General features: G+C 44.6%; 1 protein-coding gene across 1 annotated transcript; it reads left to right on the forward strand.

Annotated features, from left to right (window-relative positions):
• The first annotated feature begins 2915 nt into the window (after positions 1-2915).
• On the forward strand, positions 2916-10520 carry LOC142765047 (amblin-like). Its single transcript, XM_075865615.1, has 4 exons — positions 2916-3018; positions 5137-5322; positions 7576-7755; positions 10323-10520. The coding sequence occupies exons 1-4, from the start codon at positions 2940-2942 to the stop codon at positions 10430-10432; spliced, it is 555 nt and encodes a 184-aa protein (XP_075721730.1). The 5' UTR covers positions 2916-2939; the 3' UTR covers positions 10433-10520.
• The last annotated feature ends 4850 nt before the right edge of the window (positions 10521-15370 follow it).

Here is a 15370-nt window from a genome sequence, read left to right on the forward strand (position 1 = left end):
GCATATCAGCAAGCCATTGGATACACTGCCTGCGTTAGAACACCTATATCCCTCTTGGCATTCCAATCACATCTATAGTGCTAGCCCTTTCTGCTTTCCCACCTCGTCGTTATCTCCTCAATTGCAGAGATCGCTCACGCGACGCAAGAATGCGTCGCACGTGACGCTTCTCCTCGGTACCACATTTGTTCAGATTCTGTGGCAGCCATACCTGCTCTTCGCCACAACCAACTCTCTGACAATCTTCATAATGCTCCTCAAGCTTAACAACCTGTTCAGAGTTCTGAATTATAAAAAGATCATCACAATATAACATTCCCAAATGTTCCTATTTGGGTAACTTTTTTTTGCTACGTACCGTTTTCGGACACATAACACAGATTAGGCATTTCATCTTGAGGCGTTTTACAGCAATAAACATCTTTAGAACGCCATTCTTGCTTCCTTCTATCCTTCTCGCAAGCTTGTCGAGGAACTTTCCGAGCGTTTCTTTTTTTTTCCTCGTTGCTCTGAACTTTGTAAGTGACGCATCAATGAATGACTTGAAGGCTGAAAAAACAGCTTTGCGTTGTGCTATTTACACCAAATGAAATCAAAACAGTTATCACCGATAACAGGCACGCTCATCCTGTTCAGGTCTACGCATATGTGTGGGCCTGTCCATGGTAATTAGTGGACTGTGTGCACTACACCACTGTGAAGGCTTGCTGCTGTACGGGTTTAATTTCACGCTGACAGCACATGCCTTTACGCGGAACCACGAAGCCGCTCTCCTTATGCGCGGGAATGAATGTCAAGTCATGTACTCTAAATATATAGTTAACAATGTTTCCTAGAGCACACGTTTTGCTTTGCTGAGGACACTTCGTAAGTACATACATGTCTTCAGATACTTCTGAAGTACCAAGAGCCAACGTCTTGCAACTTTTAGATCTTTTATTACAGTTCCAGAAGGATGATGTTTGCTAGTCTTATTCTCTCCCTTCCACAAAACTACTTTAAAGTTATCGCTCTGCTAATTCAACAATTGTGAAGTATGTATTGGCTACGCTTTGTTTCAATTCGGCAGTGAAGATGTCCCGTCCTCACGCTGTACGTTAGAGCTTACGACAGGTTACCGGATATGAAGCGGCTGGTTTCCTGTGCTTGGTCCTTGACTCCACTTCACAGCGACTGTTTCATCCCCTCTAAAGGGAACAACGGTGGGTCTTGACGCTTTGATTGTAGCCTCGTATAGAAGAAAACAGTTCGTAATTACCCATATATGTCCTCCGTGTCGGATCATTTGAAAAAAATGTGGCCAGTCATCATGACATGAATGTTGTCTTCTGTGCTGGCAAGAAGCTAGAAAGCGTGTTTGCGAGAGTTGTCAAACGAGTGCAGAAGCGGCAGGCCCCTGTAAGCGCTGAAGGTTGCTCTGTTAGGCACTCTGAACGTTTCACTAATCGTGCGAGCGGAGTGATGTACTCCTTCTCTTTGTCATGCGGGGGTACGTACATTGGGCAGACGGGACGTTGCCTCAACGTCTGTCTATGGGAGCACTAGCTCTCTGAAAGGTAGACGCATCTTGCCCTCCATTGACGGAAGTGCGGCTGCGCAGCAGAGTTAAACGAAGCCACTGTGGTGATGAGGCATAGAAAACAATGCAGGTGTGAAATTTCTGAAGCGTTTGAAATCATGAAAGCAAGAGACAGGTGGCTGAGTCCGCCTTCAATCACTCTCACAGATGCCGAGATTTCGTATCTACAGCATACATGATTACCTTCTTGGAGGGAGTTGTCAAAATTTTTTTATGCCTTTGTGTTAGCATATACATGACACGTTCCTTCCGTTAATCTTTCAGTTGTTATACAGTGCTTGTGTCGGGCACTTTTTCGTGCTTTTTTGTGTTTTTTTGTGCACTGATCGTGGTGATCCAGTCATGCATATTTCACATACTGCATCGGTAAACTCTGATTGATTGATTTGTGGGGTTTAACGTCCCAAAACCACCGTATGATTATGAGAGACGCCGTAGTGGAGGGCTCCGGAAGTTTTGACCACCTGGGGTTCTTTAACGTGCACCCAAATCTGAGCACACGGGTCGGTAAACTCTTCTGGCACTGAGCGAACATATGCTAAAATTTCAGGAGCTGATTTTTGTTCTTCGATTGCGCATTTCTGCTTACACTTCAGGACATTCCATACATTTTCCGGTAACCTACCGTATCCCACTATATATGCACAGCCGCTCATTCGACGATGTCACAAGGTTAATTATTGAAGCTGCGGGCATTAAAAAACAGGAAGACCCATGTGTAAACATGACGCCAATAGCACTGAGTGGCAAAGAAAAGCTGTTATCATATTCGTATAATTAGATGAGTGAGCGGTTGTTATGCGTAGACGATAACTGCAGGATTTGGTTGAACGGATTTTTATTGTTTTGTGTACGCCATATATTTAATGTGCTCCTCCTAATAAAAGTCTAATGTGAGTCAGCGCTCGTGTTTGTATCCCCGCCCCTATCATTCCTGTCTTCTTGCGCTGTTTTTTTTTTTCGTTGCAATACCTCTAATCAACTACATTCTTGCGTCCAAGATCAAATCGATTACATGTAGTTGATTACCTGTCATCTGTTACAAAGGAAATGTAGTTCAATTACCGAAAACATTAGAGTACCGGAAATTCATTCGGCTATATTACAAAATTAGATGATGCAAGTGCTTACAAGTAATCGATTACTTGTAATGAGTTACGCACCACTCTATTAGAGAAGTACTGAGTTCTCTCGCCACTCACACCTGGAGTCCTTGCGAGAGTTTCAGCGTTCATGCTACGCAGGGAAACAACAAAGCAGCATTGCCACTGGAAGAATAAGAATATCTAACGTTTCATTTATTAACGCTGGACAATGCGTATTTTTCTACCGTATTGGGCAGCAGGAAAGCCACAGCGGCATGCTTGAATTCGAGAACAACGCCATGAAACTATTGGCCTGCCTTCTTGTTCTGCTGTGCAGCGCTGATGAAACACTTGGTAAGTTTACTTTTTGTTTTATGAGGAAGTTTTGAAACAAATGTAGCCGACACACATAACATATCATAACAGAAATTACCGTGCTTAGGTGTACAAATTGAGTGCACATTTCAACATGCGGTACTCTGCGACCAATCTTAGCTTCTCACTACTTCACTAGTGTATTATTCAATGCAGTGTGGGAAGGTAACGCTTGTTTTGACTGGGTTGAGTCAGGACCGTAATTCACTTTGACTGGAAATGTCCGCTTGTGTACGATAATACAGCTCTTACGGAAACAATAATCACAGCGTATTCACAAAGTGAACGATGAGTGGGCAAAACTCTTAGGTATAATTTGTGTAAACGTCCATCTCTCATACATTGCCCAATATAACACGCAAATGAGTGACACGTGTGTACCGCTTATACAGTTTTGTTTCATTGGTCATATACTTATTGAGGTGTGGACTTCGTTATCCTTTCATTGAGAATGCCGTATTATCAGCGAAATGAAGAACCAAGGGTTCATGGATGGGATGTAAGCTGAAGTTCACAAAGACGAGGTCTATGCACGTTCCGCTGGTTGTTATTGGTTGTTTATAGTCATATAAAATTTCTTACACATGTGTAGCGGGTACCTCGCTTTTTCAGCAGAATGATAAATGGCTTAGCAAATTCTTCATCGTCTTCGTCATTCCCATGACGTGCAGTAGTTACCTCGCATGTGCTATGCCGGGATGGCAGAAAGAGAACGTGTAGTCTGCAACGCGCTTGTTTTTCATTGTAATCAGCGTCATCGTCGTCGTCATAGATGGACGACGGCGGACATGGCTCGAGCCTAAGAAGCTTCATTCCCCAAAAGAGCACAGCATATTGAAGCAACGCTTGCTCCAAGTTAGTGACGTTGGTGGCTTCAAAGGTGTTGTGTTACGCGGAAAACACTGCGAGCGTACATAAATACAGCTCTCTCAAGTGCGCCGCTTGTACGTTTATTCGTATAGGCCATCTTTTAATGACTGATGTTCTCTCGATCTAGGAAGTTCCGGCTAGGAATTTTTGGTGCTGTTTTTAATACGGCAATCTGGTCATCCGTCAAGGTGGTGTTTTGTTTGCGGTTGCTACATTTCATTGTTGTCGGGTTATGGACACATTAACATCGTTCTTACAAAGCCAGTTGTAGCATTGCACTGGTAAGCACGTGACTGAAGCTACTATGTTCAGCATGCTGAAAGGATGCAGGAGTACCGTTGCGTGCTGAGAAAAAAAGAAAGAAAGAAAGAAAGAAAGAAAGAAAGAATGAAAGAAGGAAAGAAGGAAAGTATACCAGGATTGCAGGCTCAAGACAGAACAGAGATTCCTAAATTTTTTTTCTATGTTTCGCGCAAATAGTTGCAAACAATGTAAGTAAAGGGTCATTACTTTTTAGCCCAAAGACAAAAAAGAGTTTAGTGTGGTGTGGCGTCAGCATTCGTCTTCTGTGGAAGATGACCCGAGGTCCAGCTCCGCCATCGCCACATTTTATATTTTTTTTTGCACTTATCTGGTATATAAATGCGCTATGCTGACGTCACATGCATGTTTCTGTATGAGTGTTCGAACGAGCTTGTGTGTGTGCTCGTGCGCATGTGTACAACAAGAGGCTATGACCCTTAGCTGAACAAGTTCAAAATGTTCCACCATGAAACTTAGGAGCTAGACCATGGCATTGCTTATACAAAAAAAAAAGTTGGAACGGAAGTGCTATGAATCCCATAGACCTTTTTAGTTACTTTTCCTAAGACGGAAATTTGCCCCGCCGCGGTGGTCCAGTGTCTAAGGTACTCGGCTGCTGACCCACAGGTCACGGGATTGAATCCCGGCTGCGGCTGCTGCATTTCTGATGGAGGCGGAAATGTTGTATGCCCGTGTACTCAGATTTGGGTGCATGTTAATCCTTAACGTGTGCCCAAATCCGGATGTTCGACCCCAGGTGGTCGAAACATCCGAAGCCCTCCACTACGGCGTCTCTCATAATCATATGGTCACTTTGGGACGTTAAACCCCACATATCAATCAATAAAACCTGAGATTAAAAATATCCATGATCCGCAAGAAAAGTTGCAAGCGTTTTCTTTTTTCCTCTTTGCATATATGCAGGCATCAAGCAGTTAATCTTCAAGTACTGCCTCACACCGCAAACGGCCCGTGTATGCAGAGAGCATGCGCAGTCTTGGGGCATTGATTTCGTAACAAGAGCATGCAAGTTATTCCCACCTGATACTTGCACTTCAACGAACTCAACCAGGTTTGTTTCGGAGAAGGCGTGTCAGCATATGTGCGTACGTAAGTACTGTAGTGTACTCTTTTTGCAAATAAGCTGTCTTTATCACCACTGCACTGGCGTAGGTGGCGTCGACGTTTGGTAGCCGCTCCAAAAGCAGGGTATAACAAAGTCGATTTTTATTGCGAGGCAGGATTTCAACCCGGGCCTCACAATGAGATAGTACGTGTCCTAACCACTTGGTCACATATAATTTTTTTCGGTTTGCCGTCCCAAAACGACAATATCATACGTAACGACTGGGCTATACCTAAGATCAAGTTTGGGCGTGACACTCGCGGTGCCGTGCTCTGACTGGCCATAGGCACTGCTCGCGAAGGTGATTTGTCACCGCAGTGAACAGTTGCGGCAAGGACACATGCGTGCGCGTGCTGTCAATGCCACCTAAGTGGCATTGGCGCTGCTCGTTCGATGCGGGGCAATACTAATCAACAACGGTTACGCCTTCACGCATCACAGATGCAACCCGAGCGATCTGCGCATGCGCGAAAGCGGGGACGGGATGCAGCAGTGACAAAAGAACGCTTCATGGGTATTGCCAGCAGTGGCGCCACTCGACGCTGCTTTCGATGGCGATAGAACTACGCTTGCAGAACGTGAATTCATGCTGCACCAGTGGCCGTGGTGACGTAGGGTGTTCGTTGAAACCCGATCAGATAAAGAAGAATATGCAACATATTATTTGCGAAAAAAAAAGAGGAGGTGCACGTGTGTAGGGTGGTTTCCCCTTTACAGGACACCAGTGGCCACCACAGCTCGCCCGGCTTGATCCAAGAGACTCCTTTGGGTCGTCAGGTCGGGCGAGGACGGCCTTCCAAGTTTCCCCCAGTAGTGTGAGTATCAGAGGCGACTGCACCTCCATAGGCTTCCTCCGGCAGTCCCATGTGACGTGATGCAATGTCGGTCTCGACGTGCACCATGGACATTGGCTTACATATGCATTTGGGTTTATGTGATGCCACCTTTTAAGTGGGGATAGGTATCATCCTGAATCTAAGGTGGCGAGCTTCGTCAACGTTAAGTCAATTATGCGTTGAAGCATATCGCTGTCTTGTCTTCCGTTGACGCTCGAGTATATCAAGTGCAGTCCAAGGTTCGTAGTAATTATTGGTGTCGTTCTTCACTCTGTAGCTCAAATCAAGAGGGAAACTGTGGGCCAGCTCAATCTCTGAGATACCCTCGCGGCCTGAGCACGATATTATGGTAAGGTTGTGTATCAGCCTGTCGCCTAGTATTCTCAAGGCGACATTCGGTAGTCCACCACGGAGTAACATTCTGCAGCCTTACTGGGAATCAGAAAAGACTAAAGCGGGGGTATTCATTGCCTCTGCATTTCGGGATCCAATCTCCGCACTGCTATTTACCGCGTGCTTACAGGAAGTTTTAAGAAGTCTATAATGGGAATAGTTAGGCAAGGAGTAAATGGAGATTACCTTAGTAACCTGCGCTTCGCCGATGACGTTGCATTGCTGAGTAACTCAGGGGACGAATTGCAACTCTTAATTACGGAGTTAGACAAGGAGAGCAGAAAAGTAGGTCTTAAAATTATTCTGCAGAAAACGAAAGTAGTGTGCAACAACCTCAGAAAAGAAAAAGAACAGCACTTCAAGATAGGTAATAGTGCACTTGAAGTTGTAAAATGCTATGCTTACTTAGGACACGTAATAACCGTGGAGCCGAACCACAAGACAGAAGTAACTAGAAGAATAACAATGGGGTGTAGCACATTTGGCAAGCACTCTCAAATCATGACAGGTAGATTGCCACTATCCCTCAAGAGGAGGTATATAACAGCTATATAAAAATGAAGATATATAACAGGTATATAAAAATGGGGAGGTGGCAAAAAAGTAGCAGTTTCTGCAGTTTGACTAGTCTGGCAATCAAGCGCTAGATACGCGACAGTCTTTAATCTTGCTATCTAATCACCTACACTCTCGCGCCAACGGCTTCACTGTCCGACAGTTTTGACGTTTTTAAGCCATTCAACTGGCTGCATATTTTTTCGTACTGCATAAAATTACTGACATTGTCACGGATAGGGCGAAGCACTGTCTGACAGTGGCATTTGAATTCAGTGAGCTTTCTTGCTCGGGTAGATAAGATATTGTTACTTTTCGTAGCAGACAATTAAATCGTAGATCGTTGCTTTTTGTTCTTGCAGTGAACATTTTAGTGTGCTCAATAATGTGGCGCATTCCACCGTCATGCATGATTAGGCAACTGTTACAATTTTTCAATTATATTTTCTGCAGCGCCACCACAACGAAAGCTCACGTGCAGCCTGATGCCGAAACCGGGCCCCTGTTCACAACTTAATAAAACGTGGTACTTTGATTCTAGAAGTGGCTCCTGTAAACCATTTCTTGGCGCAAAATGTGGAACAAATCCTAACGCCTTTCCCTCGTGTAAGACATGCTCGCACAGATGCAGTCGTAAGTTTGTTTTTCATTTTTTTCATGCCTCATTTCCCAAAATGTGACGAATTGAGAAAGGCTAAGCCTTCGTATTCTACCTTGCTTTCTTCATTTTCGAGCTATAAACACGTTTCTGTCCTTTCTGACTACGTCACTTTTAAATGCGAAGCATTTATTAGTGAACTTGGGCGACTTTGAGAGTATCTATCTATCTATCTATCTATTTATCTATCTATCTATCTATCTATCTATCTATCTATCTATCTATCTATCTATCTATCTATCTATCTGTCTATCTAGCTAGCTAGCTAGCTAGCTAGCCGCTTACGTTTGGGTGTTCTCGTGGTCACTCCCTTAACTTCACGTGAACAGAAATTTCCATGGAAGGATAAGATAATTTTGCGAATATGACGCGCTGGGGAAGACATGAATAATGTCATGATCCCGTGAAACACTTCCGCCAAACAGTGGCACATACCCGCGGGTGGGTATGTGCCGCTGGTATGCGAGTATGTGCCACAAGTGATTGACAATAAGTATCTACCCAGGAACGACGAGATAACACATAGGTATTTTGAGCGCTCGGGTGTTAAGAAATACTCGACATCGGTAGCGTCGACCCAACGAATGCAAAGAATAAATGTCAGGGTCTCAGCTGGAATCAGACTCAAGCATTCTGCGTGGCAATGAAGCATTCTACCCCAGAGCTACGCCAGTTCTCGGAGCTACTTTTCAAATAGACGCTAATCTTCGTGAAACGTCAATATTGGTTGCAGTGCTGTCAACCCAATTTGACCGCACAAGGTGCTGGTGACTCCCCGCACCTCGTGCTGGGGAGTCACCCGCATGGCGGTATCCAGACTGAGAAATAAGTGGTCGTTGTCGCAACACGGCTCCCGACAAGATAATGTGGCGCGATGCTGTAACAATACGTGTGGATATACGGCAGAATCCTGTCGACTGCGCCAGTTAAGACTGCGATGATGGATGCAATCCCTGTGGTTCAGATGATCACGACGAAACGTTGAAGGACTGGACTGCTTGCTCACTTCCCGGCAAACTTCAGTTTATTCACCCACTGACACTTATTTACAACCACATGACAGGGTGGCTACTTAACCAACCGTACAGTAAGCACTGGGCTGAGTTTTTATTAATGTCGGCGTTACTGGCCGAGCCCTTCGTATACTCCACACATCGACACCAAGTTCTCGATGTAGTATACATTCATCATCCCAATCTCAACTCGCGATCACCTTGCTTCCGCATGCTTTGGATAACGTCTATTTCAGGTACGTGGGATCTGCCGAGTTTTCTTATTTGGAATTGCCTCCAAGTGAGAAAAACGTGTTTGGAAATTAAAATAAGCCAAGTTAAAGCTATGAGCAATCTTTCGAATCATGAGGCCAGCCACTCCTCTATTGTAAGTCAAATTAAGCACGACTGTTCTTATAGATAAGTACCCAGTATGATGTGGTGTGGGGCGGTTTGACCTTGCGAACATGAACTACGGACATCATAAGGTCCTAAGACTTACGTATATGACCACATGAACTCACGATGTTATACCTAGGCATGGTCGCTTATTTAAAGCACTGCTTTAAATTGGATAGTATATTGGATAGTATCCAATCCCGGAGGCTATGCGGTAGCACGAGACCTGCACAAAACCCTGGGGCATGGGCGACGAACAGTGTATTTGATTAAGAACGTCAAGGTGACCTAAATGCTTGTCCGTAACACTGCGGATTGTTATGTGTTGCAGTAAGTCCCGTACTTAAATGTTTAATTTGACATGGTACCGAAAGTGCTATAGGATTCGGTCTTCCAGTGCGATGGAGTGCAACATGCTGGAAACATTAGTATCATTAGTATATAAAATAAGTGAATATTTATAAGATATTCAAGAATGTAGGTTCAATGTTCGTAACGTCATACAGTAAAAACAGGCTACAGCGGAACCTCTTCCACACAATTGTTACGGGAACCAGAAAACAAAAAGTTACGCTAACCGGGAAATTAAAAGTAGCGTGAAAAATTGCATTAAGTGAAGAAGTTTTAAAAAGTTGGAAATATAGAGACCCCATCAGCAACGTACGTTTATTGAGAAACATGGTAGTAACGCTTCGATTCGCACCAAACGTTTACCTTTTCTCATTGAACGCAGTAGCCGCGCCTAATAGCGATCTTACCTCCGCAATACTGACATTGCTGCGGCCTCAGCGGTTCTGTGAAGTGCGGTTCATGGCTTTTAGAGTGGCTTGTTAGAACGTGGTTTTCGCTGGCATATCATAGAGTAAACGATTGATTTCTAAACATATCGGCAACACTTACTTTTGCTCTTGTATTATTCAATTTAGGAGAAGAATCTAAACGTGGTAAACGTATTAAAAGGTTTTTTTGCCATGAGACGTAACGCCACAATTTAAAAAAAAAACGTTTTACGTAGAGCAGTATTACCAAGATTGCACTGCAAATGTTGTTGGTTCCTTTCATCATTCTTAATCATTCTGGCGTTGTTACTGCCTTATGAACCCTTTGCGTAATGCTCTTTCATCGTATTCCTCCTAACGTTCTCTTTCTAGATAGCAGCGAGAATGCAGTTTGTGGCCTGTCTCACCTTGTCAAAACAAAGGCGAAGAAAGAAAAAGGGTATGCAGAAAGAGTGGAGAAAAAACACCCAGGGCCAGATTGATCAGGGATGCGTCCCTAGTTTCCTTGAATGCTCGAGCACGCACAACAGTACGCTGATGTAAAGTCTGCCAATAGCAACAAGACAGTTATCCCTATGGCTTCCTTTTATTTCGACAGCCTGTATGTGGACGCTCTTGGTGAACCTTTAACGCCGCTTTCATGTCTGGGAATATGTATGTATGTATGTATGTATGTATGTATGTATGTATGTATGTATGTATGTATGTATGTATGTATGTATGTATGTATGTATGTATGTATGTATGTATGTAAAAGGCGCAAAGAAAAATAAATCAGAAGAAAAAAATTGGCTAGAATCTACATGTTACACTGTAAATGTCGTCGAAAGATGACTCTGCGTCTGGAGAGAGTGAACAAAACGTTTATTTGATGTTATGCGCAAGAAAATTGGTGAATGGTATTCTGAAGGCGCTGCGTTAGAGTGCCTCGAGCGTGCAGTGGAGGCGAACGAGCGCATCGAGGCACGGTAGACACAAGCGCCATCTGGCAGTTATCTTCGAAAACGAAGGCATGCGCACCCGAGGAGAAAGATGCGCGCCAGTCTCCGAGGTGATAATGTGTAGAACGCAAAGCGACGGGCAGGTGCCACCACCACGTCGTCGTAGCAAAGCGTCAGAAACACCTTTTTGAGCATCGCGTCCCACTGTCAAAGCAGCGCGATAAACGCTACAGTCCTTAGAGTTACTTGTGTGTGCCTCTTCTAATATAAAGGCAGACATACAAAACATAGACGTGTTGTTATGGCGCCTCAGATATGCGCAACATTTGTTTTTTTAATTGACAATCGCACAAATATCAACGCTAAACCTTGAGCAATATTGGTGGGAGCTGCGGTTGGGGTTGGTCGTTTAGTGCCGTTTGAAATATCGTTAGGGTGGACAAACAGACAAATGTACACACAGACAGACCAAAATATTTATGTCGAAGGCCCCCAAGAAAGGCTATCCTCATTAAGACATCATTGCCATATCCGCAAAGTTATTTGTGTTAGAAGAGCTTTCTCGAAGATGATCGGGTGACCCACGAATGCTCCATGAACATTCCTCTACTATTATATAAAGACGTGCCGTGCTTGCTTGACGGTTCACCCCCTTTGCTTTTGCTTTACTGATACGCATCTTCGGGTTTGCTTGACGTTGAGCCCTCTTGGCTTCGGTATTCCGGGAATTCTCCTCAAGGTCTTGGCGGCAAGCCCGAGCTACGGCTGCGTTGCGAGCTTGCCACGCTGGTGCCTTGGCTTCTGAGGTGTTAATGCTGTTAAGCGGTAACAAAGAGCGTTCACTCAGGGAGCTCCTAGCCATGATATACAGACTCTACAGAAAAAGCTCCCAACAGAATCCATGCATTAAAACTTATCAACACTCAGGTGCCACCCTGATAGAATGATACTCAGCTTTCAGGTGAAGTCCACTTACCGCTAGCATTTTTTTTTTTTGTTTCATGGAACTCTGTTGCACCGCAATAAGTGCTTGTCCCACAAAGTCGAGTTGGTGCTGCATGGCAAAAAAATAAGCATGGATGTCGAGCCACTGTATACAATTCACCTAGCGCGAAAATGAGCCTGCGCAAGCCACCGCACTGTGAACGCCCATGTTCTCAAACGTTGCTACTATAGAAAAGTCTTAGCGCTATCTAGTGAACAAACCAGCAAGCGCTCCTTTTCGCACGCAGTAAATTGTATGGGTGGCAATTGTATTCTTCCCTAATGTAGTCGATATAAACACCACACAATTTAGTTTCGTTTACAATACGAGAACACACTTGTTTATAATAAATACTGCGAGAATATGAGTGTTTTAAACTGCTATATTGAGCACTTCTTTGAATTATTGTAATGGCAGCAATGACAACGTTTCAGGATGTCCACGCTTGGGTGGTTATAGCTTTTCCGACCCAGCTTTTCTTCCAGAGTTTGTATATTAGCTGGATGTTCCCAGCGATGAGGAGGAAAATGTGCCCGACTCGAGCGGGGTATGCAGGTGTGGCACCAAAGCGGTCACCTATATAACTAGAGCACGCAACGCCCAGTATGCGGGCACCGCCTGAGCGGCGGCGCGCCATTTCAGTGACTTACTAGAGAGAACGCAGCTGGACGGATGGATGTATCCGGCTGTGCCCTTTAGATCAGGTGGTGGCTCACGCCACCTAGCCATAAAGTCAAGTACTATCACTATGTGTTGGCGGATTGCATTTTACTCATGCTTTGATTGTAGCCACCAATCAGTTAGCCTACTCCTGGTTATTTCTACCCGTTTAAAGTGTATTTTGCTTTCACTGTACTTAAACTCCAACGCTTTGAAAAATTCTTCGCCATTATCTTGGACTACAGAGTGGAGCAAATGGTAGTATGTAGGTGTTCTGTGGTGGAGTTCCTTTCAGAACATTATCAAATGTTCAGCCGTTTCCTCCTCTTCTCATCGCGCACAACATAACGTGCCTGTGCCTTCGTACTTGGCTTGGTACGTCTTAGTCCGCAATTCTCATGTTCTGGCCTCGAACAGCAGAGATAGAGCGTAGCGACTCCTCTAGCGGTTATAATGAGAACTATTGCCCATGCTGGTGGCCACGGACAATGCACAAGCGTAAAAAGCTTGACGAGTGGCGATAACAGTGTGTAGCCGACAAGCGCGAAATGTTGATAAGCTCAACGCTTAGTGCTCACATTGTAGACGTGCTTTTAAAAAATAAGTGGTGAGGAGGACATACCCTCTTTTGGAAAGGTACTGAAGGTGTGGCAGAATCCACTCCCTCGTCTTTAAACGCGGGGTGTTGAGGGTATTTTCAAATGTTGTTTGTCACGAGTGTGTTCCTTTCTACATATTTGAGGACCAGCGGTGAGTTGTGTTATTTCCCTTATTGATTTGTTAAGCACCAGAATAAATAGAACGGACAGACAACAACCAAGAAACGCAGGAAGAGTATAGGGGATGTTATTTGTAGTAAGTGTGATGCAAATGTGAAGAAAAGTGGACGAAAAGTTAACTTGCTGTTGACAGAGACCGAACTTCGACATTCTAATAACGCGTCCGATGTCCTGCATACTGAGCTTCAGCGGCGGTCATTGCCCCGTTGACCTTAATGGGTATGCATGTGCGTTCAAGCGCGAAAGTTTCAGTCAGCCTGCTAGTAGCCCTTTTTCTGCCTGCTGGCAGCCCCGGCATTTAGAAAAAGGAAGTAGTCGTTCTACGTTGTGAAAGCGGATGACCATCGAAGCTGTGTGCTACACGACGAAAAGGTAAAGAGCATTCGGAACCACAGCCTATCACACACAGTGCAGTTAAATCGGAAATGTATGCCCAGAAAGCCGCTACTTGTAAAGTTGTTCATGAAAGCAGCTTGTGTCTCTTCGAAACGACATGTGCCATTTTTTTTCCTGTTGGGTATCGACGGGAGGTGAAAGACGCGTGAGACACACAAAGACAAAAAACCGACAAGGACTATCTTTGATTCCAAGTTTAATGTATTAAGATGAACATAGTAAAAAAAAAGCCTGATAGCACACGTCGAAGCTATGGCTCATCCTTGTCGGTGCCTTATCTTAATGTGTCTCACACGTTGTTCACGTCGCCGTGGAATACCAGCTAGCCCGGTCGTGCACGAACTAAATAGGTGTTTGCCACTGTTGTGTACTGTGCTTCATATTTAGTAATCTTTTCATTCTTTGGTATCAACGCCTCAAAACCACGATGTGTTTATGAGGCACATCGTAAAAGAGGACTCTGAAATGTTGACTAGCTGGTCTTGTTTAAACGGCATCTAACTGTAAATACACGAGTCTTGAGCATTTTCCCTCTGATGAAATCCAGCCACCACCACTGAATATAGAGCTTGCGACCTTCGTATCAGCATCCTAGCGAAATGAACCCTAGAGACCAATGGCCGGTCCTTCGTATATACTGCACCACTGGTGAATAGTGGGTCTATCCGATATTAGATGCGAACCAGCTTTTCCTCGGGGCTATGTCTGTTTTTCGGTGGCTGTGCGCTCCTCCACTGGGCATGCGCCCACTTTCCCCCCTTTCCTCGCGCTGATGCGAGAAGGTGGGACGGAGTAGGGACTGGTGTACTGCCCTGCCCTTCATTTCTCCTCTCTAGTTTATCTCTCAGCCACATTTGTATGCTCGTATATAACGTTCCGCACGCTCGCTTTGTTGCACTCGCCTAGCAGCGTTGGGTGTTCACTTTGCGGCACACGCACGGTAATGCACACAAATAGGAGGGGAGAGGGCATACAAGGGGCACGCAACATACACACAACTCCACACACAAATGAAACATACATGAAAACGTACAAATTGAACCAACAAATGGAAACACAAGTGAACACAAGCCAAGGAGGTGTAAACGATATTGCTGGAGTGGAAATTATCGCCCTCGACTGAAGTCTTGCCAACCATAAGATGGCGGCTGCGGCAGCCATCTTACTAGGGGCATGATGAGCTGTTGGCGTTCGGCGATTAAGACAGAGAAGTTTATTGCAAACTGGTAACAACATTTCAAGTGAGTACAACTGGCTGGTGTAACAAAATCACTTCAGTGACGTGTTGAAACAACAAAACACTGACAGGATGTAACACACAGCACTTCAATATTCTCACAGATGATGAATCACCCAAGAAACCAAAGACAAAAAGAAACGCAAAAATCACTAAGTTGGAACAGATTCACATATTACGTGCGATGAGAAGCAATTATTTACGAGTTAAAAAGGCACTAAAGGAAATTCAATATTCCCAATCCGAACTCCAAAAAAACGCGTATGTCACCTTCTGATGAAGGCTTCTTCCCCCTGCGTTTCAATCTGTTCGGTAAGGTACCGAACCATGATCATTCTAATCTTCTGTAACGCTGGGTATGCAGCTTCTTGGGGTCATCACCGTGCTTCGGCCATGCAGCGGCAACGCCACAAGACGAACAT

The sequence above is a fragment of the Rhipicephalus microplus genome, chromosome 6, assembly GCF_043290135.1.
Source record: "Rhipicephalus microplus isolate Deutch F79 chromosome 6, USDA_Rmic, whole genome shotgun sequence".
NCBI classification, from domain to species: domain Eukaryota; kingdom Metazoa; phylum Arthropoda; class Arachnida; order Ixodida; family Ixodidae; genus Rhipicephalus; species Rhipicephalus microplus.

Bases quoted from the DNA above. Each gene is read 5' to 3' on its own strand.
- LOC142765047 (XM_075865615.1), top strand. From the start codon at position 2,940: ATGCTTGAATTCGAGAACAACGCCATGAAACTATTGGCCTGCCTTCTT. The intron at 3,019-5,136 runs GTAAGTTTACTT...GCATATATGCAG, and splicing joins CAGCGCTGATGAAACACTTG to GCATCAAGCAGTTAATCTTC. The intron at 7,756-10,322 runs GTAAGTTTGTTT...TTCTCTTTCTAG, and splicing joins ATGCTCGCACAGATGCAGTC to ATAGCAGCGAGAATGCAGTT.